The 27,124-nt window shown below is 37.3% G+C and overlaps 1 protein-coding gene across 3 annotated transcripts in view; it reads left to right on the top strand.

Annotated features, from left to right (window-relative positions):
- Nucleotides 1-27,124, top strand: part of nek11 (NIMA-related kinase 11) — a 58,337-nt gene that overhangs the window by 11,072 nt on the left and 20,141 nt on the right. For all 3 annotated transcript variants that reach the window (XM_079895524.1, XM_079895526.1, XM_079895525.1), the window contains 11 exons: nucleotides 3,617-3,782; nucleotides 11,689-11,807; nucleotides 12,035-12,099; nucleotides 13,566-13,692; nucleotides 15,775-15,924; nucleotides 16,195-16,273; nucleotides 18,472-18,557; nucleotides 20,725-20,844; nucleotides 21,751-21,841; nucleotides 22,057-22,177; nucleotides 26,754-26,893. In XM_079895524.1, the coding sequence (XP_079751650.1) occupies nucleotides 3,617-3,782; nucleotides 11,689-11,807; nucleotides 12,035-12,099; nucleotides 13,566-13,692; nucleotides 15,775-15,924; nucleotides 16,195-16,273; nucleotides 18,472-18,557; nucleotides 20,725-20,844; nucleotides 21,751-21,841; nucleotides 22,057-22,177; nucleotides 26,754-26,893 (1,264 nt within the window). The remainder of the gene's footprint in view (nucleotides 1-3,616; nucleotides 3,783-11,688; nucleotides 11,808-12,034; nucleotides 12,100-13,565; nucleotides 13,693-15,774; nucleotides 15,925-16,194; nucleotides 16,274-18,471; nucleotides 18,558-20,724; nucleotides 20,845-21,750; nucleotides 21,842-22,056; nucleotides 22,178-26,753; nucleotides 26,894-27,124) is intronic.

The following is a 27,124-nucleotide window of genomic DNA, read 5'->3' as shown; positions in this document are numbered from 1 at the left end:
TTTCTTTTTGCAAGCGAATGCAAATGTTCCTCTGTGGAAAGCAAACGTTTTTTGGGGGAGCAAAAAATCACTGAAATATAATTTTTATCACCATATTCTCTGAGGCTCCATAGCGAGTTCACAAAATCTTGTTTCGTTCATGAAATCAGACTGATCTGTTTCAGCTCACTGACTCATGATCCAATATATAACGGCGATTAATAGCTGTCGTTTTGTCACACAGCTGTCCAGTGGCCTCAGAAGACTAAAGGTATGGTCACATTTACCACTGTGGAATTTCAAGAGGAATCCGTGCGATCGGGAGCGGAAAATTTCCCCACTCTGATTTCGCTCATGTTCAAGTTGGTCACACGAATTTCCCGTGTTCACCAACAGAAAGCTACGGAAGCCCTGAACCGCAACGTAAAAAAAAAAAAAAAAAAAAAAAATTACGTAAAAAATAAAATAAAAAATTATGTAAAAAAAAAAAATGCTATCATTTCGAGATTAAAGTCGAATTGTTTCGAGATTAAAGTCGAAATGTTTCGAGATTAAAGTCGAAATGTTTCGAGATTAAAGTCGAAATGTTTCGAGAATAAAGTCTTCCGTAGAAGTTGTGTGTGTGCTTGCCGTTATTTCACATTGCCGCACAGGCATTCATGCGTGTGCGTGCGTGTGTGTGTGGTTGGTGTGTGTGTAAACTGGATCTACACAAAATATATAGGACTTAGGGCTATAGGACTTTATAAAATATACTGTCAGACTGGATCAAGATATCCAGCTTTATGAATGAATGAATGAATGAATGAATGAATGCATCATGCATGAATGAGGCATTTAGGCTATATAGCGCTTTCATATGTCTACTGTAGGCCTACACTTAAAAGCGCTTTACAGTCATTTCAGGGAATCTTTCCTCAACCACCAGTGGTTATTATATTTGAGGAAATCACGGGATCCGGCCAAATGATTGGATACAGAATGATGCACTTAAAATGTATCCAGAACGTACAGTGTCTATTATAGACGGCAGTTCGACTTCACAAGCGCATGTATTTACACACACACACACACGCACGCACACGCATGAATGCCTGTGCGGCAATGTGAAATAACGGCAAGCACACACACACAACTTCTACGGAAGACTTTATTTTCGAAACATTTCGACTTTAATCTCGAAATGATAGCTTTTTTTTTTTTTACATAATTTTTTTTTTTTACAGATTTTTTTTTTTTTTTTTACGTTGCGGTTCAGGGCTTCCGTAGAAAGCTGCTTGGTTTGAAAGTGACTTCTGTGTGAGATGTGCTTCATGCATCACTACACTATTCACAGTGAACAATTATTTTGCCTTTGAATTCGCACCGCAATTTTGGTAATGTGACGCCACCTAAATAGCACACTAGTCACATAGAGAACTTTTGCTTTGGAGCTTAAAAGCTCCAGTGCCCAACTGCCCATTCCTTATTATTGTATTCAAAAATATGACCAGCAGAAAATGACTCAAGACACATGGGCTTGGAACGACCTGAGCCGCCAGCGATGAAAGAATTTGAATGACTCCATTAAGGAGTTGCTTTCTGCATCTTTAAAAACACATTAGCTATTAGGCCCGTGTCTCAGCTTCCGGGAAAACGTGAAGAATGAGAGCAATCCATGACCAGCATTGCTGTGCTGAAGTGCACTTTACCTGTTCCCTTTGCTGTAATGATTTTCAAGTAGGAAGAGGAAAGAACAGAATGTTGAAGTAGAGAGAGGTAAATGAGAGTTCTCCTTCAACGAGCCGAGAACCAATTTACAACAAAACCAGGAGGCAGATGCAGTGCGTTCATCTCTGTTGGTGGTATTTGATTAACTCCCTTAAGGCCTGAAAATAAGGTCACTAAAATATGATATTTAAATCCCTGCTTTGTGTTAAATGCTCATTTGCATTTTTCTTCTTGCTAAAAGCCGATGGGATTAAATTAGCCGCTCTGAGCATTCCTTATTTGTCCCTTCAACTTGAATTATGAAGTGCATAAAGTTTGATCTGCAGATGTGCCGATCATATTTTGCTGCCGACTAGAGGAACAATTATTCTCCACAGAGTTCCTCTCCATTTATCATATAGATCATTCTTAGTTTTTAAAAACGGCTAATGATCACAAGTTCTGCATTATTCAAGACCATTAGTTTTTAGAATTTAATAATGGCATGATAATTTATGCTTATCGTTTTCATTCAGATGTCTTGCCTTGAGTGTCTTTCATCTGAAATGCATCAGAAGATGGCTGATTTTTTTCTCCCTTCTCGTTGCAAAAGGTCACATAGGCCAAGGCAACTTTCTGTCAATGGATGTGTCTCTCCCTTCATTTTATCACTAAAAGCAGAATAATTACAATGACCCTTCATAATTTGTGCGCTAATGACAGACTAAATTTTAAAGTGTGGCCCTGGCTTCCCGATCCCTTGAAGCTTGAAAAGGCCAGGGAAAACAATCAGTTCTTCCCTAAATGACTTTTTTGGGGCCAGGCTACAGCTGGTAATTGAGGAACGTGACGCTTGTATAAATACAGTGCAACTCAGCATTGGTGGCGGGTTCCAGACAGTAGGAAATTTAAGAGAGGCTGTGCCAAATTAAAGGCTGAACAAGCAACGAGATGAGCGGTTTGATTTTGAGGGCTCTTGAGAGCAAATCCCACAGCCTATCTCATTAACAACTTTTTTTTTTATTTTCCCGGTTGGATTAGCTGTCAATCTAGAGCTTTCTGTGGAAGTAGAATGCTTGAATAGAGTATATACTCCATTTTTATTGCTGTACACTGGTCAAAAGAATAATGAAAGAAGTCTCTTATGCTTACCAGTTCTGCATTTATTTGATCAAAAATACAGTTAAAATAGTAATATTGTGAAATTAAAAAAAAATATTTTTAAATATAATTTATTCCTGTGATGGCAAAGCTGAATTTTCCACATCATTACTCCAGTCTTCAGTGTCACATGATCCTTCAGAAATCATTCTAATATGCTGATTTGGTGCTCAAGAAACATTTTGTGTTATTATTAATGTTGAAAACAGTTGTATTGCTTAAAAATTTTGTAGAAACTGTGATACACTACCATTCAAAGTTTAGAGTAAGTAATTAAAAAGTAATTTGGTAAAAGTAATTAAACTGATTGATTAAGTTGATGATCAAAAGGGAAAGTGAAGACATTTATAATGTTACAAAAGATTTCTATTTAAACAAATAAAATATTAGCAAGAAAAACAATGTTTTCAACAATGATCATCATAATAAGACCCATTATTAATAAATGAGCACCATTAATATTTGATAATATTTGAGCATCAAATCAGCATATTAGAATGATTTCTAAAAGATCATGTGACACTGAAGTCTGGAATAATGATGCTGAAAATTCAGCGTTGCCATCACAGGAATAAATTACATTTTGAAATACAGTAAAATAGAAAACGGTTATATTTCACAATTCTTATGTTTTTACTGTTTCTGTGATCAAATAAGTGCAGCCTTGGTCAGCACAAGAGACTTAATTCAGTGTAAATTGCATTCAGTATTGAAGCATTGAGGCTAAGATATTATAATTTAACTCAAGGTATGTTATTTACCCTCCTCGCTGTGGTTTATTGTGCAGGAAGGTGCTAAAAGAGATTCATGTTGGCGATCTGAAACCCAATGAGACGGTCCATGCCATTCAAGAGGCTCAGCTTCTCTCTCAGCTGAACCATCCTGCCATCCTCAAGTTCTACACCAGCTTCCTGGAGAGAGACACCTTCTGCATCATCACTGAGTATTGTGAGGTAAACTGTCTTCTGAGAACAACTGGTTTGGTTTCCTTTAGTCTCTAGTTGTCATAATACTGTAGGTCTGAAGCAAGTCACATGATCTGGTCTTGGTAAACAATGTTGACCTGTTGTGATCACATTATTAGCAAATGTCTTGTTATGTCCTTGAAACACACACTGGGATAGGAATACTATTTGCAGAGACATTCCTAATGAAAGTGAGTGATAGGGTGACTTCAGGAACATCCCTTTCCTTAGGGCCTAGGCCTTTATAAAATTCACATGTGATTATTTTAAAGACAACATGAAATCAAAATGACATGCTCCTGGTGTTATTGTGCAGGATTCATCTGTGCAAAAAGTCATGGAGTAATAACTTGATTGTTTCTTTTTTTTCTTTCAATTTACTTTTGTAAACACATCACATTATGGAGGTCATATGGGTTGCACATGCCCTTTGGTTGACTTCCTAGTCATAATTCTGGATTTATTTGCTCTGAACCAGCTTTCCATCACTCTGCTTGCACTCTCCAGCTCCTCTCCCATCTCTGCAGAGCCTTTTCTGTGTTCAGCGATGGATCATGGATGCCTAGAGCATCCCGACATCGCCCAGAGGTCATACTCATCTCCTCTACAGCTTCTGTGTCTATCTCACCATCTTATCTTTTCATCTATTCCTTGCTTTAAGACATATCTGCAGGTCAGACCGGGCTCATGTCATCTCTGCCCTATGCTTTGGAAGGTTTGGCCAGTGATTATTACATTTTGCACATCTCAGTTTCTTTGGCACTCAAGAGTTAAACTCTCAGTGAATTAAGTGGACATTCCCATCCTTTAAAAATCAGGAATAAAATCTCTGCTTGTTTCTCCTAGAAAGCATTGAGAATAAATGGAGAGCAAATTAAGACTTTTGGTTTATCTGCTTCTCTGATTTCTGAGATACTAAAATATACACTAATCTTATCTAGAGTTTTAGAAGAGATCTCAAATGTCACAAACTCTGCTAAGGTCCAACAATTGTCTCATTTGTGCCCATTTCTATTTCTCCTCAGGTGAAATATAAGGTGAAACATGTGAGACAAAGGTGAAACTTTAGAGAACTCAGTGAAGTTACTCAGAAAAGTTTTTTTTTTGTTTTGAACTGAGATGCTACAGCAGCTCTATAATGTTACCTTGGAGGTGTGTTTCTTACCCTTGGAATGTTATGGAAATAGCTTGACTTAGGACACCACACTAATTTTTTTTCTTGTCCAAATTGCTGTACTAAATTGATGTCAGACCAAGTCCATATGAAATTATTAGTATTATTAGACTTGTCACATAGTTTGAACCCGTGTTGATCTGAACCGAATTTTAAATGTCCAACATTTGCAAAAGTGAAAAGTCTAATTTATTTTTTGTAAAACTATCCTCTTCATATCAAACATGACCATATGAGAACACAGATAATTATATGAGATGGTGAACTTGTCTAAACATAACCATGATTTTAAAGTGGAAATGAAGCAGGCAGTCAAGTTTAGTCAACGGATTTAATCAAAAATGATGTGACAAACAAGATAGATGTAACCATTTAAAATAAATAAAAAATTACAGCTTTTGTAGCAAGGGCGCCGCCATCTTGCAGTACTACAACCTGCGATGTCACTGGGTGTGTTTGCTCCGATGGATTAATAAAGATTATTATAGTTTCGATTCTGGTCTTTGATTTTTCTGCTTAGTTGCTGCAATCGTTACTAGTAATAGATACTCATGATACCAGGGTTGGGAACCACTGCTCTGTTGGCTTGAGATCTGGTGATTGTGGAGGCTATTTAAGTAGTGAACTGACTGTCATGTTCAAGAAACCAGTTTGAGATGATTTGAGCTTTGTGACATGCTACTGGAAGTAGCCATCAGAAGATGATACACTGGTCATAAAAGGATGGACATGGTCAGCAACAATACTCAGGTAGTGTTTAAACAGTGCTCAATTGGTACTAAGGGGCCCAAAGTGTGCCAAGAAAATATCACCATTATAACACCACCAGCAGCCTGAACTGTAGATCCAAGGCAGGATGGATCCATGCTTTCATGTTGTTTACTCCAAATTCTGAATGTCGCGACTCATCATTCTAGAAAACTTTCCAATCTTCTATTGTCCAATTTTGGTGAGCTTGTGCGAATTGTAGCCTCAGTTTCCCATTCTTAGCTGACAGGATTGGCACCCGGTGTGTGTTCTGCTGCTGTAGCCCACCTGCTTTAAGATTGGACGTGTTGTGCGTGCAGAGATGCTCTTCTGCAGACCTTGATTGTAATGAGTGTTCCATCAGCTTGAACCAGTCTGGTCATTCTCCTCTGACCTCTGGCTTTAACAAGGCATTTTCGCCTACAGAACTGCTGCTCACTGGATATTTTCTCTTTGAACCATAGAGACTATTGTGCCTGAAAATCCCAGTACATGAGCAGTTTCTGTAATACTCGTTTGGCACCAACAACCATGGCATGTTAAAAGTAACTTGAATGATTTCTCTTCCCCATTCCAATGCTCAGTTTAAATGTAGCATGTCATGGCTGATTAGATATTTGCGTTAACAAGCAGTTGAACATGTGTATCTAATAAAGTGGCCAGTAGTACTATAAAAATAGTGGTACTATTTTATTTAAATAATAAATAGACATTATGATAGTGTTTGTTGTACTGAATTAGAGTTTTTACAGAAATGATTGGGACTGGATAATTTTCATTACTGTATTACAATAATGAGAATGATATTTATCCCATAACAATAATGAGAATTTGAGGGGGAAATGAAAATCTTTGTCATGAAAATATTGTCACAATGGGAAAACCTTAATTATATCTTAAATATTTTTTTTAAAGGTTGAATTGATAGTTCATGACCAGATTTTAAATGTCCAACAATCACAAAAGTGAATATTATGTTCTTAAATTTGTCCTCTTTATTTCAAACATGACAATATGAGAACACTGACATCTTAATTTATGTGTGAACTTATTAATCTTACCAGGTATGATCATGATTTTAATAGGATTTTTTTTTTTTTTACTATCCAAGTTGTACAATATCATATGATTTTGCCATCTCACACAAATTATTATATGTCATGAGAATTTTAACTGTTTTCAGGGCTGTATGGTTGATGAAGTTTAAAAACTTGTGAACTGTGCTACATTGGCAGTTATTGGGCAGAAGAAAATGAAACACAACAGCATTTTTACCAGCTGTTGATTCCACATTGTTTCCAAGCTGTTGAAGAATAAAAGATGACAGATGCCATAAAACAGTTCTAATGTTAATGCTGCTTTGATTGTGTTCTCTGTGCTCTGGATTACTGCATGCAGCTTTTCATTTCTACATAGATAAAGGGAGATGCCTCCTGTGCTGAGCGTGTGCATTGAGTTCCTTTCTCCTAGAGACATGGGATAAAGAATAAGCCCTACAATTGATCTTTGTGTCTTTCTTGTTCTCAATGTGACGACAAGGCTCGCTCTGGGTTGCGTTTCCCGTACAACGACGTAAATCGCTGCTTATCTAGTATGATGCATCGTTGAAGATATCAACTAGCTAGTCACGACTGTTTCCTGAAATCGTACTGTCGCATATTTGTCGTTCAACCATGTTGGTTACTAATGTCATGCAGGTGGTGGAGCAATACATTCTTTTAATGAATCTGTTTGAGATAATTAATGCTAGATTTTTCGCTAGGAATTACGGACATAGAATCTGAGGTCTAATTCTCATTTTTCTCAGTTATTCCTTGATTGTCAAGAAAATAATGTCAAAAACCTTAATATTCGAATGCCATCGACTGCCAGATTTTTAAAAAGCAAATATGCAAGAGTTATATGAGTAGTCTGTGACTGTATTCAACATGTGCTATAAAAGCATAATGGGTACAAATATGGAGCTGGCTTTGTACGTTTACTAATGGTCTGGCATACCACCATGCAATTATTTGTGGAAATGGTGCCTTTGATATAGTCACTAGAAACCTATTCTGTTATAAATTAATAGCAAATTTCCTCTACATGACTCACTGCAGATCTCATTACCTCCTACTCCGTTGGATAAATGTCATATATTCATGTTAAGAGACTGAAGCCATAGACACAAAGAGAGAGAGAGAGACAGAGGGATGATTCTTTGCCCATGATGGGTATGACGTCTTTTTAGAAACAGCTCTGGGTTGGAATCATTAGGGCATGGGAAGCCTCTGTTATGCTCCAACTCTTTGCCCTTTCAGGAACATGCACAGACACTTACATAAAGAAAGTGTTTTGATTGCCCCTGAGCACCTTGCACCTGAACGGTTGAACTATACCTGAGAGCTGATAAAGGATGGAGGTCTGCTCTCTCTCTCTCTCCAGTGAGTGAATGTGGCTCAGATCTGTCCATGCCAGTCATCTCATCTCCTTCAGCAGGCCAGTCTTCACCCCACCCGCTGTACCAATATACCTCCCATCTTTGATAATGCATGGGGCACTCTATTTTTAGTTGCACTGGTCAATATATTAGTTGTCTTAAACAGACTTATTCTGATTCCAGTGTTCCCAGGATCATAGACAACCTGGAAATTTCTGTTTTAGTTATTTTTTTATTTTTTATTATTATTTATTTTTTAGCCACTGATCTTGACTGAACTTACATTGTATGTTAAATTGGTTAAAATATTAATGCAAATAAATTATATACACCACTGTTCAAAGGTTTGGGCTCGTAAGATTTCGTAATGGCTTTGAAAGACGTCTCTTATGCTCACCAAGGTTGCATTTATTTGATCAATTTAAAAGTTATTTTAAAAAATATATATTTTTGTGTTGACAAAACTGCCATTACTCCAGTCTTCAGTGTCACACGATCCTTCAGAAATCATTCTAATATGCTGATTTGGTGCTTAAAGGGATACTTCACCACCGGAAAGATGAAAGTGTATTTAAATTGGGTCATTTATGTAGTAGAAATGTGAAATTATTTTAGAAGTTGGTGCCTTCTAGACTCAGAAAAGACAGAAAATGTATTTTTGGCTCATCTGGATGAAAGACAACGACTCCCAGAATGCACTTGCTTCGCTGCCCTACGAGGCCACTCCCAAGCCACGCCTACCGGTTACAGAGGGCATTATCGGAAGAAATTATACAATTAGGCTACTAGTTGACTCGAAACTGAAAAGACGCCGTTTTATCGTGAGTCTCCGTAACGAGTTAGTCCGCCCCAGCTCGAGTTTGCCCGGGCTTTTTGGACATCTGGCCGGGATTTCGAGATTGCTCAAAATGTCCGGGATTCGGCTTTTGCTTTCTACAGTCGCCATTCATTATTTTTACATTATTTGACACTGACATGTACATGCCAGCTTTGCAGGTCATGCATTCTGCTTCACACGGATCCCGACCGAGACGAAAACACAGGAATTTTCTTAGCAATGCTAAAGCGCACATTAACCGATCACTTGTTTAGCGTTCATGTAAACACTACATTCAGATTCACCAAACGGAATGAATTCAGTCCGATTGAAACAAAAGGTTTGCATGTAAACATAATGAATGGGGACTGTAAAAAGCAAAAGCCGAAATCCCGGCCGGACATGTCCGGGAAAAAGAGGACGTATGAGCTAGAGCCTGTTAGTTTAGCTTAAAAAAAAGATGGCTGACACTATTTGAACATTCTGTGAGTGAGATCCCAACCCAGGCGGGTTGAAAATATGCGGAACCAGCTCCTACTTCCTGTCTGTAGTCTCTAGTCTCTAGCCTCTGGCCAAAAAAGCCTCCGATGATGCAAAACGACGATTTTTGCGTCATCTGAGGTTTTTTTCCAGACAAAAAATACAGAAATCTCTCGTCTCAGGGGGACATGAGGGAGGGAAGCATGGTCATTCGAAAATACTACCGGGTTTCTACTGATACAAAGCTTAATGCTAATCAGTGAAGTATATATTTTTATAATATTTAGGTAACACTTTATTTTACAGTGTCCTTGTTACATGTACTTACCATTGTAATAACAGTAAATTATGCATAATTGCATGCAACTAACCAAATCTTGATCTTACCCAAACCCTATAGTAAGTACATGTAGTTGCTTAATCTTACTGAGTACTTACATATATAATTACACTGTAATAATGAAACCTTAAAATAAAGTGTAACCCAGCATTATTTGAAATAGAAATATTTTGTAACATTACATTATAAATGTCTTTACTGTCACTTTTGATCAATTTAATGGGTCTTTGATGAATAAAAGTATGAATCTCTTACTAACCTGAAACTTTAATAACCAATAACTCTCTTTTTTTTGTGTGTCTCATGCTTTTATAGAAATTGCTCTCTGACGCCCCTGGTTTAGATATATTTGCTAAGAAAAATCATTAAGTTTCATGTGAGAGCCATGAGATTTTGATAAATGATAACACTCTCTTCTGTAGTGAGTGAAATGGAGGTACTCCTGGCCTACAGGGAGGTTTTCATTACTTCTGTTCATGCTACAATGCTTATTCCAAAATTCATTGGCCAATTAAACCTTTGCACTCATAAAAAGCATTGAAAGCTTTTTGAAAGTATTCAAGGTGGCTTATTGAGTGATGATGGTCATAACCGTAGATAAATATCGAATGGGGGTGACAAATTAGCCCAATCCCAATTACACTCATAATGCGACTCATCCTTCGCTTATACACGTGGCGAGCCCCACTTACATTGAGCAAACGCTTCCCTCGGGCAGTGAACAAGAGGGCTTATCCAAAGATATGCCTTATGCCTGTCACTGCATTACCGATATAAGACTTTCCTAAGATTTTTCCTCAGCTCACTCTCTTGAGACATTGACAAATGTCTGTTGTTATTGAAATGAGGGGTGCTGAGTTCAGCGTTGTGTTCAAACTGAGCTCCGCTTGAGTCGTATCATTAGTGGGATTGATTATTCTCTTGGCGGCACTTGGTGAGAACAGAGATCCTTAAATATGCTGCAGTTTTATATGCGCAATCTAATTTCATTGTTATTATGCATATAAGAATTAGTTTACCCGAAAAATAAAAATGCTCTTTTGTTGTTTCAAACTTTTGGATCTCATTTGCACTGGTGAGCTTTTAAACTTTGAATTGCAATACGTTTAACTGTTCTAAGCATATATACTATATGTATAGGCCATACTACACAATAAAAGTAAATGGTGTCAAATGTTGTCTTGGAACCAATTGTCATTCAAGGTATGGACAATAACAGTTCAGATATCTTCTTTTGTGTTTCGCAAAAAGAAAGTCACAGGTCTGGGATTTGTTTATTTGATCAGTGAATCGTTTACATGGGGAGGGAGGGAGGGAGGGAGGGAGGGAGAAGACATTTTATGTGTATTTACAGTTCTTTTGGCAGTAAAGCTGCAGGCACGATACAGTTTGTTCTTTTATGCTCCATGGAAGGAAAAAAAATCCTACAGGTTTGAAATGACATTGAGTAGGCTTTAATGATTGTAGACTTCATTTTAGGGGGATATATTTTTTGTTTTACACTCAAAATTATTTTTAATCATCTTTGATCATTAGCAGTGGGGTCTTTGTCTCTCTCTCTCTCTTTTGCTCTCTCTCACGCTCCCTGCAGAAGTCTCAGGAGACTCTGGGCATCGTGACTGGCGCTGCCAGTGTGCATGTGAGCAGGGAAATGTGGGTTTTGTCTGAAGTGTAAATAGATGCCCAAAGGCTCACATTCTTAAAGAAAGATCAGAGAGAATGAGAGAAACATAGTAAAGTAGACAAAACAGCACATTATTATTCTTTGAAGTATCTTTTTGGAAACAAAGACTCTTTATTTAATCAGCTTTTTGTCTGTTCTATGTAGCTGTGACTAGAGTCCCAGTGCTTCATGCAAAAAAGAATGGATTTTCATTTATAACATGTTTGCCTTTTTATTTTGTCTCTGTTCCTCAGGACAAAGATTTGGACTGTAAGTTAGACGAGCTAAAACGGACAGACAGGGTGTTATCAGAGCCTCAGGTCTGTGAATGGCTCTGTCAGCTTCTGTTGGGAGTGCATTACATACATCAGAGGTGAGCAGAGAACACCACTCCTCTTTCTCCCTGTGAATAATTCATAACTGACCTATTTTTTATTTTTACATTCAAAAGTATTTGTTTTATGTCTTTTATTGCTCGCCCTTACACAAAAAATGTGCACTTTGCAAGACAAATATGGCCACAAATGAACAACACATCTCTAAATCTTTGATTCTTGCTGCTTCGGTGTCTATTGATTCTTGTTTGTCTTGCTTAAACAGGAGAATTCTTCACCGAGATCTAAAGGCCAAAAATATATTTCTAAGGAAGAACATTGTTAAGATAGGTAAGCTCTGCTTCGCAGCCCAAAGGATGCTTGATGTGTTTGATGTTCTTGCAACACTTTCAGGTGCGACTTTTAATGACACCAAAAGCCCAAACACCTCCCATTTGGTAAAACAGGGCTTTCTTTTATGACAGTTAAAACACTCATCTACAAAGAAACAGGATCATTACCCAGTCAAAAAAAAAAAAAAAGTATGTCAGTCAGCTACGGCAGATAGAAAGAAGCTGTTCTTCTCGGAGGCAGATAATCATAATCATAAATAGGTGCATTAATAAACATCAAAATTTCCTGTTCTACATTTTTTTTTTGTCATCACAGCATAAAGTTGTCACTTTTAGCTAATTTCTGTGCAAAATAATGTATTTGTGTGTTCTTGTAGGATGAAATTATTCCGTACAGCAGACTCTATTCTGTGCATTTGTGTTGCTTTACGTCAGTTTCTCGCCTTAGCCTGCCAAAATAGCAGGGTTTACTTCAAACTAATTCTCAGGTCACACTGTAAAAAATGAAATGTTGAGAAAACTCATAATATCGTTTCAGCATTATGCAAGATATTTTCAAGTTCTGGCCAAAGTGCTTAACACAACTAAAATGTTTATTTTTGCACTATGAAAAAACGGTCACAATGCATTGAGATTTTGGAGTTCTTCCGGCAAGTGTGCAACAACTGTCCTCAGTACCTCAGCCAACTTGTATTTGTACACTCACTAAATGTTAAATGTATCATTTACAGTATCCAATTAATTTGTGTCAAAGCAAACCACAGGTCTCTTTTTCAGCAGATGTTCAGTAAACAAACCAAGGAAGCTTTCATTTGTCAATTACATTTTAAATGACTGCTTGGCTCTGAAGGAGATGACATCTTGCACGGCTTTTTGTCTCTAAAAAAGAGCACATCTTGCAACCTAATGTTGTTTCATTATATCCTCAACACTTACAGTAACACATATAAACCTCAACAGCTGTATAATCATCAAGCATATCATTAGGAATAAGATGAATGCTAAACACACACAACAAACTATGATGACAAAACAACTACAGAATAATAATTAAAAAGTTAAACTATAACAATCCCATAACAGTGCATGTATTATTTATGCTGTAAAGCATGCTGGTAACTCCTAAAGCTTTTACAAATCCACAGCATTTGTCCAGTTAAATCTCTTTTAAGCTCTTTTGGGGGACAGTTTTTGGAGGAATATTTTTGGCCTAACATTCATAAATGATTCATAATTCTTACTATTTGTGACTCAAAAAATAATTTTCAAGTGAGAATCTCAATGAGCATGTGCATGTTAACTCACAAAAAGCTTATTTGGGGCCATTTTAGTGTTTGTTAATCTAAATAGAAGAGTAAATATTCCTTATTTTGTTACACTGTAAACAATTTCCTTAAGTTTTGTCTGCAAAACTCTTTTTAAAAGGTGTTGTGCTGATGGAACTTTTTCAAACATTCTTTAAAGGTGACTTTGGTGTATCCTGTCTGCTGATGGGGTCGTGCGACCTGGCGACTACCTTCACAGGTACCCCGTACTACATGAGCCCTGAAGCCCTCAGCCACAGAGGATACGACTCCAAATCAGACATATGGTATAAATAACTAAACCATTGAGTCATTTCAGTTCTTAAAGGCACACTATGCAAGATTTGTACCTTAATATAACAGCTTCGAAATCATTTAGATGGTAAACGAACTCGTAGTAGGGCGTATCATCCCGATAGCAAAGCGGGGGGGACGCCGCTGGCAAAACCAGCAATGCAGGTTTGAGAGGTGGCACCCCGCCAAATCTCGCGAGAATCACGACTTGCTTTACGGCACGACGTCACATACATCAACAACATATGAAGCAGACTCTATGGAAGACACTAGCACGCATTTCAGGCGTGAATCACCGCAGAGTCGACGAAGAAAACGTGGTCGGAAGAGTGCAGAAACGGCTCTGCATGAGTGGCATTTACAACAGTAACGTTAAATACAAGTACTCCACAGCGACTCTAGGGGTCGCTGTTTGAGAAAAACGGAAACTTCATACTGCGCCTTTATCCAACCAAGACTTCGGTTATTGCATTGAATAGGTTTTACATTTGCAAATACAGTACACTTAAAGTCAAAAGTTTGGACACACTTGACTGAATTTATGCTTCTCACGATATTAAAAACCTCTTGATTTTAAAGTTCACATTTTATGTTATTTTTGGGCTCTCCTACAATAGGTTTACCTGCATCTAGGTTGAAAAAAAATATATACTAATGTGCCTAAGACTTTTGCACAGCACTGTGTGTGTGTGTGTGTGTGTGTGTGTGTGTGTGTGTGTGTGTGTGTGTGTGTGTGTGTGTATGTGTGTATATTTATATATATATCTATATATATAGATATTATATATTATATATCTTCAAGGAGTTTTAGTTCTCGGCAAGTAACTTGCAAAGTTATTCCCTCACAAAGTCAAAACTCATAATCTTTAAAAAAATATATATCTTTGTGCCTTATGCAAAATTGCAGGTAATGAGGTATTATGTTTGATTGCTATCAAATTGCGAGTTCTGGAAAAAAAACTGAGGGGGAAAATGACCAGAAAACAATAAGATAGAATGAAGGAGAGAGAAAAGACAATCTCATTTGCCAAACGGCTACAGGCTCTTGCTGTTAATTTAAGAACCATGCGTTTTCTCACACACTCCAGCGAGAGCTGAGGTCTCTGCATGGGAATTGGACTCTTCACTCTGTGCTCTCGAGCCTGCAAGAACACAAGCACGAGACACACTGGAGGAAGGGGGTCACTGTGCTGCTTAATAGAGATAAGCAAGAGAATGGGCTAAAATAGAGACATCCTTGCACAAATTCTTCTTCTTTTATCTCTCTATTTGTTTGTGTCTCAACTAAAGCGAGATACAACCTTTTTACTATAATGATAATTGCAAATTGTACCAAAGTTCATGTGTGGTTCATGTACGATTGTCGCCTATGCAAACAAGTTCGGGAAAAAAAACACTTTCACACTAACCAAGTGAACCAAACAATGATTTTAAAATTAATCTGATCTTCACCAAAAGCTTTAGTGTATATATAACTGAAGCAACGTTGTAAAGAAGAGTGGGCCAAAATTCCTCCAGAACGATGCGAGAGACTGATACTGTCATACAGAAAATGATTCCTTCAACGTTTTGCTGCTAAAAGTGGCTCTACAAGCAATTGAATCATAGGGTGTACTTAGTTTGTCACCCATGGCTTTTCCATTTTGGCTTAATTTTTGTTAAATAAATAATAACACTGTGTAATATGTAATTTGTTGTTGTATTTACCTCATTTTAAGACCTGCTAATAACCAAAAGAATTTTTGAATATGTTCTGATGTGTAAAACCATAAAAGGGTGTCCTTTTTTTCCACGTGACTGTTTATGAAAACAAGCGTCAACAGGGATGCATTTCTTACTTCTGCAGAACATAAAAGATGTTTTGAAGAACTTTGGTTCCCATTGACTTCCATTGAATGGGGAAAAAAATCAGTGGGAGCCACAAACTGTTTGGTTACCAACATCCTTCTAAATATCTTCTTTCATGTTCCACAGAAGAAAGAAAGTCATACTTTCTTTGGAGCATCTTTTAGAGCATCTTTTTTTTTTTTTTGGGTGGACTGACCCTATTTCTTTTTATTATTCTCTTTGTGCAGGTCTTTAGGCTGTATTCTCTATGAGATGTGCTGTTTGGTGCATGCTTTTGAGGGGCAGAACTTCTTGGCTGTGGTGCTGAAGATTGTGGAGGGACCTACTCCATCCCTGCCAGAAACATACTCACGGCAGCTCAACTCCCTAATGCAAAGGTACCAGAAACAGATGCTGCCCTGCTCCAGGCACGAATCGGGCCCATGTCATCCCACACCACCAAGCTATATCTGTCCATCTGCCCGCTGTGGATGAGTAGATAGACACAAATCAATGGCTTGTTTGATTCAGCATTTTTTCAAAGCAGATTATGCAAAATCCGAGCAGGTTTAGAAGCATTCAACTAGAACTATCAGCATTTCATGAGGTCTTAAACATAATTCTCTCTCTCTCTCTCTCTCTCTCTCTCTCTGTTTCTGTGTTGCCAGTATGTTAGAAAAGGATTCTTCACGCAGGATCTCGGCAGCAGATTCTCTGAGGAGCAGGTTCGTTGAGGAGAGCTTGCAGGTGAGGAGATGCCGTCGATCAGATCAAACAGACAGGAGGGCATCCGACCAGCTGTTCAGAGTATCTGTTTCAAAGGTTAATGGGAAGGACCAGAATGCACCAGGAAGATTTTGATTGCTGGCCAAGCTCAATAGGTTTCTAAATGTCTGTTATGCATGCTCATCACATTATCGATTCGCCATCACATTTGACTCACCCTGTGCGTAACCTTTTCAGATTGTACTGTTGAAATGTCAGTGATTGGCATTGTTGCTGCTTTGTGATTGTATTGATTGTAGCTTGTCATAGTTCGCCTTGTTCCCCGGCATATATGAATTTTTTTTGCATCTTTCAGGCAAATGATCAGTCTGTAAATGTATAAAAGCTCAGAACATTTCCATGAAAGTTTATTTGAACAGGACAACTTTTCTCTGAAAAGTTTAGATAAATTAGTTTTTCACAGATTTCAATCCAGTCTAAATTTCTCAAACAACCTCTGTAAAAATTGCAGACCAAAGATCAAAAATAAGGACGGTTTGCTCTGGTCTGTACAAAAAGCATTTTTTTCTTTTCTTTTCTTATTTCTTCTCTTATTTCTTTTCTTTTCTTATTTTATTTATTCATAATATTCATAATTAGAACCTTATTTCATTCTATTTGGCCCGGAGCCACTTCAGGCCTGTCACTTTCAGGCCAATGTTGCGTTACTTACCACTAAAAAATTTATGTTAATTGATCTTGCACATCCATTTTTTAAATACTATGTAAACTTAAAATGTACTGCTAAGATCTAGCTGGCTAACATAGATTCAGTTTTGTTGAATTTGCAATATTTAATTAATAATCTTGAAAACATTAGAAAGAATGCATTTAGAAATGTATGCCAGTCATTTAACTGTGCATTGAATGCCGTTTTCCAACAAAAGTGTGTTTATTAATTTATAGTTTTATAGCTGCATAATTTACAACTTGTTGCATATTTTCAGTTTGTATAAAAATCTGAAAAAAATAAGGTATGTAAGCTTACTCTTTTCCAAATCCGAATGTGATTATTACATCATAATTTTCATAGCGTTTCTCCTCATGTATTTTCGCTTTTGTCAATTACCGTAACTAAAGCTAAACTCCTTCTTGCGCTGCCTGTTACGACTTCATTATAGATCTGGGCCTTTTTCCAACTTTCTGTAAAAGTAACAGTTGGTGGTTGAAGTACTGCTGGCATCTCATCCAATGTAAAAAATAATATGAAAGGAGGTGAGTCAGATCACAGACCGCTCAGAACAGCTGCATCAGATATGATCCTTAATAAATTCTTCCCCTAATTATGTACATAATCCATCATTATATCACATACAGCATATATGTTTTGTTGGATGCAAGCATCCAGATCACAAGACCTTCCATAACGCCCACATCCAGACAAAATGTCTTCTGTTAATAACTACAATCCGAACATCATGTAGAAATCGAATCCAATGGCTGCTTAAACTCCAAGAGCTACTGTACATGTCATTAGTATTTTTCATCACATAAATCATCACACTGAAAATATAATTGCTCTCTAGGCATCTAATCCCATTGATTTTTTTTTTATAGCCCCTGTTTAATGCGTCTCGGTTACAGTATTTGCAGTTATAGCACCCTTTCATCACTCACATTCATACTGCATTGACGTGTTTACATCAGGGTGCTTAGTAATACGTTTTTGCCTTTGGAGGCTAGTGATCCCCTAACCCCTATCTGAAAGCTCCTGGTTGGTACAGTGTGTGTCTTCCACCAGCTATTACACCATCACCATCTCAGAAACATGTAATCAGAGAATGAGAGGGCATCTAAACCACAACTCTGAAACACAATACTCTCTGATGGCTTTTCCCTCCTCTGTTGTTGTGTACAGTTTCCAAGGCTTTCTTCTGCCTGTGTAATTTGCGCCTTACAAATGTCTCGTATTGTTCTTTAAATGTGCTCATGGCAGATTCCTCCCCGGGGATGATTATATCAGTCTTTCTCTCTCCTTCCCATTCGCTCTGATTCAAGAGTTCTGAGAAATGCAGGAGTGAAACACAGGCCTGTGCGACGGTTTATTCTGATTGAACACTAGCTTTGCTGCTGCTGTTTTGCTTTTTGCTTTCATAGCTCCTCAGGAAACTAACTTTTACAAGCCTCAGAGAACAGCATTAACAGATATTTCATCTCTTTTGCTATTTTTCTCACTACAGAGCATGAAACACAAGTTCTTTAGCCTTACACTTCGAGACAAGTCGATGGGGGGAGAGAGAGACACATCGCAGATCCTGAGAGCACTGTAAGTGAATCCACAGTCACAAGTCCCTGAGAGAAAGAGACATTTATAGGCAGTCTCACTTCTCTGTTCCTGCAAAGATGCTGTCAGCTGAGAAATGCATGACTACACCAGGGATCTCTGGGAACAGGACTGGTTTGTGTTGTTGCTTTTTTTGAAATCCTTTTTTTTTTTTTGCCATTTTCACACAATCTTGTCGGGGGGACCTAAAAATATGTACAGTAGCTGTGTTGCTGCTGCGTTCCCAGTGTTTGTAACATGTTAATCAGGTGGCAGTCTATGAGCAGCAGACTTTCATTCATTCGCTTTCCACACTAATTAAAAATGTTGTCACCATAGCATGTGCCAATCATAGTGAAAATCTATGCAATGTTATAGCCACTAGTGCATAGGAAAATCAAACAAGTGCAGGTCATTGTTTCTTGAGTACCGGGACATAATAGGTTGCAAAATTGAAAAAAGTTTTTGTGCACTACCGTTTAAAAGTTTGGGACATTGATGAGAAGAAATGTTTTACTAAATCAGCATATTATAATATTTCTGAAAGATCATGTGACACTGAAGACTGGAGTGACGATGCTTTGCATCACAAATAAATTACATTTTAAAATATACACAACTAGAAAATAGTTATTTTAAATATTACTGATATTACTAAATATTACTAAACAATATTACTGTATTTTTTGATCAAATAAATGCAGCCTTGGTGAGCGTTAGAGACTTGCATTAAAAACATGAAAAAAAAAAAAAAACTTGCCAACTCCAAACTTTTCTACAGTAATGTAATGGAATTATTTTGAATTAGTCAGTACCCGATATTCAGAGTTATGTTTCAAGTGCACTGACAAATCTAGCATTCACTTTCCATATTGCACATGTATTAAATGCAGGATCCATTTTGTTTTTTAGGTGTTACTACAAGTCAAGTCACCTGTATTTATATAGCGCTTTTTACAATACAGATTGTTTCAAAGCAGCTTTGAAATGACAACAAGAAATTAATGCAACGAAGATTGTTTTGTCCGGAAACAGAAAACTTTACTTGCATTCTGGCCGTTTATATACACGAGTCACAACAACAGTGTTTTGGTGGCCTGAGAACACAAACTTTGAAACATTTCAAAGTGCACGTTTTTGAAAACGATACCGTTATCATCTCAATGTAAACTTCAAAAACGCTAATATGTGAAAACGTTGACGGCATGCACATGCGTATTACATGTTTAGTCTATGGGCATGCGCGTTTGAATGTACAGTATGCGTATGTGCGCAGGCGCGTAGTCTTTCTTTACAACATCGCCAACTACTTGCCTGCCGTGCATAATACAGCGTTTGTAGTCGTTTTCTGGCTCGATGGTGTTTTAAGCCCCCAATGGCTCCTTAGAGGCAGCTAACCCTACCCTCAACCTTAAACCTACCCATCCCCTCGCTGCCTGGAAGGCGCCGTTGGGGGCATAAAACACCAAAGACCCGTTTTCTGCGGATCCGTGTAAACGGGGATCATACTACTACATACTACCGGTAGCTTCTGTCAGGACATACAGTAGTATTTCTTTAAATTATAATATTTTTGTCTTTGTAATGTAAGTGTAATATTTGAATCTTCAGTATTGAAGTAATTATGAAGTATTGCGTAATGTTATGAGGTTGAGGACATAATAAGTTATAGTGTAGGGTCTACATCATAATTTTGATAAAATAATTAAATGAAATGGTACAATACTGGACATTTGTGTTAAAAACAGTCTAGTGATCATTTGATTCATTTCAAACTGTTAATGTTACTACAGTAGTTTTAAAAACAAATAGCAGGCACAGAGCTAAGCTCTTTGCATGAGGCTATATGCAGCCTTAAACTGGACTGAGAATCTGACTGAACCTTTTGCTCATTAGCTTTTTAATGCTGTTCTAGTATGCCCGGTGTCCAAAGACTGCACACAAAGCATCTGAAGCTGTCTAACACAACTTCTCATGAATTACCTAATGATATACTTTTTCTTGTTTGGATTCTACTCTCTTTTTTTGTTGGATTAAATCCTAACTTCATATGGAATTGCCTATTTCTTTTGAAAATTGCATGCTCTGATCACACTGTCCAAAAAATGTCTGTAAAGCAAAGGAGTAGTCGTTAGTCATTTCAGTAAATGTAGTCCTTGAAACCCCGCAGGCAGAAGAAGGTACATCTGCAGACACTGCGGGAGAGATCAGAGGTGCAGAAAATGAGCCCGAGAGAACGCATGCGGCTCCGGAAACTCCAAGCTGCAGATGAGAAAGCACGAAAGTTGAAGTGAGTGACGTTTAGTGCACTGGCCGTGTCACACTAAATGTTAATCAAATGTGACTCGCAGTTCATATTCCATAAGGTTAGCTTGAGTATCAGGGCTTTTCTGTTTTCATGGTGCAAGGATTTTTGGCAGTGTGTCACACGTCAGCTCTGATTCTTTGTCTAATATGTGATGCACTGATCGGAACAGTCAACGTTGACTCGTGTCACACTCAAAAACAAACTGATGTATAATGCACATTATTACACTATATTATTTATTTTTGTTTACAGAATATATGATGTTTAGAAGAACATTGGGGTCCTAACAACAGCTTTAGCATATCATTAACTGCTGCGAAGCAGGGGAGTCTCAAGAGAAGCCATGGTTCTTATCTTGGTATATTTTTCTGTTGATATGAAAAATCGGGTACATTTAGCAATATAGCAGGTGAATTATGTATATGATGTATATTACGATGTTATGATGAACTATATGTCTTTCTCCACTGACATTCTGAGTTGTTCAAAGCATTTCTAAGGATACTGATTATTAGAAGACAGCTGTCAACCAAAAACTATGTTCTTTCGCAGAATGCAGTTTTTTTTTTTTTTTATGTGCTGTGAACTAACATTAACAAAGATTAAGAATTGTTGTATGTATGTATGTGTATATGTATGTATGTATATGTATATATATATATATATATATATATATATATATATATATATATATATATATATATATATATATATATATATTGTTTACTGTTTGTTCATGTTAGTTATTACTTTACAATATTATTTCATTTCACACCAAAAATGTATACATTTATCTTCTTTTGTGTTCCACATTTTTGAGTGAACTATGCCAGTTACATATACTATAAAAAAGTTATATATGTACATACTCTTATTGTCTTACTATAGGAAAATTGTGGAGGAAAAATATCAAGAAAACCATCTTCGCATGCAAGAGTACAAGTCAAATTTTCAGAAAGTCAGTGTGGATGTTTTAAAGGTATGTTGATAGGATTCCTGTCAGACATTATTCATAATTAACAGATTTGAAATCACAGCTGTAATTTGTTTTTATTACATTTGTTCTTTTTTTCTTTCTTTTTCTTCTTCTTTTTTTTTTGTGCTTTTTATATTGAGTGAAATAAGAAACTAAGATATGCTCATCCCTGAGCATCTTTTGGTAAAGCATTTGTCTTTTTACAACATTTTTTCAAGGTGAAAAATGAAGGAGTTAACAGGACTCAACCGATTGAGACACCAAAAATAAACCCAGAACCGACGGGAAGCATTTCTCATCTCTCTGATAAGATGTGCAAGTCTGTGTCAAAAGACCATGGTGAGTTGTATTTCACTGTAACTAAAGGTCAAATGAAAGAAATTGTAGCTCTGGGTTGACACCTGAGCTGACAATGACCAAAACCCAGGGTTAAAAGCAGAGTTAAACATTGCATTTCCAAGGGTTAAAAGTGGCCTTAGCCTAATAAGACGATTACCCAGGGTTAAGTCTGGCAAGAAAAGCTCTTAATTTGGAAAAGACAGATTTTTTTTTCCCACACATTTTTCAATTAAACTATCAGCAAGTATATTAATTAAAGCAAACTCCCCTGATACTTTTCTCTTGTTTTTTGAAGTCTATTATGAAATGTGTGTCTGATGGAATGCCACCATCTCTTCCAAATCAGAAAGTTTAACTTTCCATCAGAGATTACTTTCTTTTTCTTCTACATCTTCATTAATATTCATTGTGTGCTTGGCGCTCCAGTGCCTCTTTCTCCATGGTTTAACAAACAACAGATCCCAGAACAGAGCGAGGTACCATGAGTATTACACTGCACTGTCAGACACACGCATATTTAAAAGAGATAAAAAAAATATTCCATTTGATTTGAAAGTCAAATGATTCCTAGACGTTTTAATGATGTTCCACCGCACAGATTTATCAGAGCAGAAGTTGCCTGCCTTTATGAACAAATGATAAGGAAAGTGAGAAATGGGCAGTTTAGTTTCATCCATTATTGTAGTTAGGACCTCAGAACTCAAGCCTGTGAATGGTTTCTGCTGGTATGCTGCTATTTCTAGATTTATTCAGATCTCACTGTACATCAGAGATGGCCTACTGTAGTAGTGTGCACTCATGCATTAGAATAGATCTCATTAATCAAGACACATTCAAATTCAATCATTTGTGTAACAACCTGTTTTTGAAAACAGCTTAAATGTACATAATCTTTTCTAAGTATGATATCCCACAATCATATCCATGTGGTTCAGCAGTTAGTGGAAAGTGGCGTCTTATGGATCGATTTAATCAGGTTAATTCATAAATATGCTGTTGTCATTTTGTTTCCAGTTCCACTGAATAATAAGCATTGTGGTCATTAAATTGCTTGGTTATGTCTAAAATGCACTTGAGTGATGTAAAGTGCCTTATAAATCAGTTTTTGTTTGAGGTTTCTTCGACCTGCTGAGTCATTAGCAGATGGGCAGTAAGGCAGATGCTTGAGGTTTCAGACACAGCCCTTGACACATTGGTTAAAAGTCAATGCAAAAATGACCCCGGAAAGTGAAGTTACTTTGAGAATAGTTCCACTGTAGCATCATTAGTTTGCAGATGCCACATGGTTGATATATTATTGTCTAATGCAATGACATTCAGACATTTTAAATGTGTCCAAATACTGTTTGTGGGCACTGTAATATCAGATAATGGTTCATATTTCTGTTAGGCATGTTTGCATAAGATGACCTGTCCCCTTCTGATGGGTACTCATTTGCTTCATTGCTCAGTCATACAATCGGCTTAACATAATACTTGTGTGGAGGCCGATAACCAGATTTTTGACATGTTTGACTTTGTCATTTTGCACTGGCTGTGAAATATGTGCGGAATCTGATCTGGCATATTGATGGTTTTCAATGACTCATTCTTTTACCACCGTCATTATATGCATCAGAGGAAAGATAAGTTATACGCCTCCTTAATCGGGTTTTGATATCATTATGATAAATCTCAGAGACGTGTTTTCTGGAAGTCCTGAGAGGTTATCTATCAGTTCCTGGCTCTAATCACTTTAGATTCCTCTGTAAATGAGATGTTTTAAACGAGTGCAGAGCCACAGCTGTGCTCTTGGACGACACGGGGAGGATCCACACGGTGTGATATATCGATAGAGGACGCCGGGGTGCAATCACTGTGAATTTGAAATGCGTGTTTGTCTGAGATATTGTAAGTTACTGGGAATAAATGGGAAAGAAAATCGTGTAAGGATGTGGATTTGTATTATTAAAAATTAAAGATGTGATACTTTGCGGCGGGGTTTTGAGACTAATGGAGTCAAGTCTTTTGTCCTTGAAATTAGCTGATGTGTTTATTATATAGCTTCCATAAAACCTCATGCATCAAGTAATCTCGAAGGCAAGGAAAACTCATTGAATGAATAATGCATAATTAATGCTACAAGTATAATAGTGTGCATGTTTTGTGAGTCGCCCAGCAGAAACACTGAGCAGGTTAACCCAGCTACATCATAAACAAAATTAAATGCTCTTTTAGGATGGAATATTTATTCAGATATCATTATTTTACTTCTCTTGTCATTTTGAGAGTTCATAGTTTCATATTTGCATGTTATTCAAGGACCTAGGCAGCCCTTTCTGATAATCTTCTTGAGGTTGGGAGCAATTAAACATACGGTCTGATTCTGCTCATGTCTGGAGTTAAACTATAATGATTACACCAGGGACTTCTGTGCCTTGGAAAGATGCCGTTCAAATGAATAAGCTCTGACAATAAGCACATTATGTGCAAACCTTGTCAGCATAATTGTCTCCAGCCTGTAACCGGCTCTCTTTAATTTGTTTGCATACATCACTACTGTTAGAATTATTATTATTAATTAGTATTCTGGTGTAAATAGAGTACATATAATAGAGTACTACATCACATGAATTTTCTTTTTTATTATAGCAGTTAACCACGAGATGAAGATTATCTATCTATCTATCTATCTATCTATCTATCTATCTATCTATCTATCTATCTATCTATCTATCTATCTATCTATCTATCTATCTATCTATCTATCTATCTATCTATCTATCTATCTATCTATCTATCTATCTATCTATCTATCTATCTATCTTTGCTCATTAATAAAGAATTCATTTGATATTTGGTCACAGATAGGAATAACTTTTTTACAGTTTCTGGTTTATATTTCTCACTTTTATAATCTCTTTGTCTTTGTTTCTGAACCTTTATGGCCTTATTAAAATGTGAGATTAAAATTCATCTGGTAAAGGTTAACATCTGTCACAAAATGTATAACACGGTGTCTACACCAAAAGCGAGCGCCGTGATGAGGCAAACACAAACCGAACCCATTATAATCCGCGATTCTGTCTACACTGGATGCGGCGCGACACGATGATTCAGTTTAACATACTCCAAGTGCAACTCCACTTCTGACATGAAGGGCAAATGGATTTACAGTTGTTGTGTCTGTTGTAGACATAGTGTAAGGGTCATTTGCTGGGGAAATATTGGGAAAACTTGACCCCTCATGATGAGCTCTCAGTATTTGAGTGGAAAGTAAATGGCAAGAAAACAGCTAATGGTTGTTTGTGTCATTAACATAGCTAATTTGAATCAATAAAGTTAGGAATTGGAGGGTTCTCTTAAGAATGCTGACTGTCTTCCATAGGGATTTTCATTTATCTTGATCATTTATCATTTAAATGTGATTTTAATTGATTCAAAAGGTAAAATAAAAAATGAATAAGTCTTGGATGACCCACAGTCCTCTACTTCAGAACAAACTTCTACAATCCTTGGCAAACTACAACCTAAAGTTTCTCACAATTGTGCATAAATCCTCCTAGAAGAGGATACACATTTTTTTGTGTGGATATTTCTGTATAAAACAGACATAAACAGAGTCAATGAGGCAGGACTGAGTTCTGAACACATGATCATTTGAAATGACACAGAAGCTTCCTGAACAATGAAATGCTCTTTCTACTTTTTGTCATGACTAATCCTCTTTACTGGATAAAACAGATCCTCAGTGTTGTAAATATGCTCCCATTGCTTTTTTCTATATTTCTAAATTGCAGGTTGCTCTTTCATTGGCGGGGGGGGGGGGGGGCAGCAATTCACTAGTTTAGACAGGCCTGGAAAACAGAGGATGGTGTGATAGGCCTCAGGTTTCTCAGCTTATTAAATCACACACACACACACAAAAACATGATTGCAAAAGAGATGTATTTCGTGAAAATACATGCTAATGATTGGCTGTTAATAAAGAAAGATGCTTTTTGCAGCCAGATGGTGCAGTTACATCATCTACCAGCAGAGGCTAACTGGAACGTGCTAACCAGCCAAACCATGATTTATTGGCTTTTGTTCTGTTTGTACTTGGGTGTGCATGTTATCCCTGGTTGTTGGTCTTGTGAGGTGGATGTTCGGGGGATGCAGGTGTAAATGTGCATGCTGATGCATTGCCGTTCTCTTTCAGGCCGAAGGATAGTGCTCAGTTGGAGAGCTCTACGGAAGAAAATGAAACTGTTGAGAATGTGAATGGGAAACCCCACAGAGTAAAGTACAGTCTAACAGCCCTCTCTTGCTCCCTCCATCTCTCCTGCCATCTTTGTGTCTGATTATGGAGGTCCAGTCGCTGGCAGCTGTCTGATAGAATCAGATTGGTCGCTGGCCCAGGAATTCATGCGTGTCTGAGAGGTTGTCTGTGTTCATTTGTTCACAGAAATGTTTGGTGTAGAGGTATTCAACAGCGCAGTGTAATCAAGCAGAAAATGTGTTAAAGTGTTAATGATTGAGGTTACCTGTCATTTCAACACACTGCTCAACAATTTCGAGTATCGGTTAAATCTTTGCTACCTTTTAATCGTTTCAGCAATCCCAGAGGATCCTCAGGTGGCAGAGGCATTTTATTTCGTGGATGAATTTGAGTCATGCTCGGAGGCAGATTCAGATGGAGAGGAAGACTCAGAGGATAATCTCCCCACAGACCCTTCCTGTCAGACATGTGGACAGGTGAGGAGAGATCCGCCGCCGGAGAGAAACTCCTGTCAATCAGCTTGTGTGACTGTGTGATATTTACATTTAAAGATGTCTCCATAAATTGTACACACTGTAATTAGAGTTTTCATATGAGATCAGTTAGCAAAACAAAAGAGTTTGCCATAAAATAATTTATTTATGAAATTTACAGTGCACTCTTTTCTTGTAGCTTTACAAATTAAGCTTTAAAAATACATCACAAAT

Source organism: Squalius cephalus (genome assembly GCF_949319135.1).
Source record: "Squalius cephalus genome assembly, chromosome: 15".
Classification (NCBI taxonomy): Eukaryota; Metazoa; Chordata; class Actinopteri; order Cypriniformes; family Leuciscidae; genus Squalius; species Squalius cephalus.
This window is presented reverse-complemented; position numbering and strand designations above follow the sequence as displayed.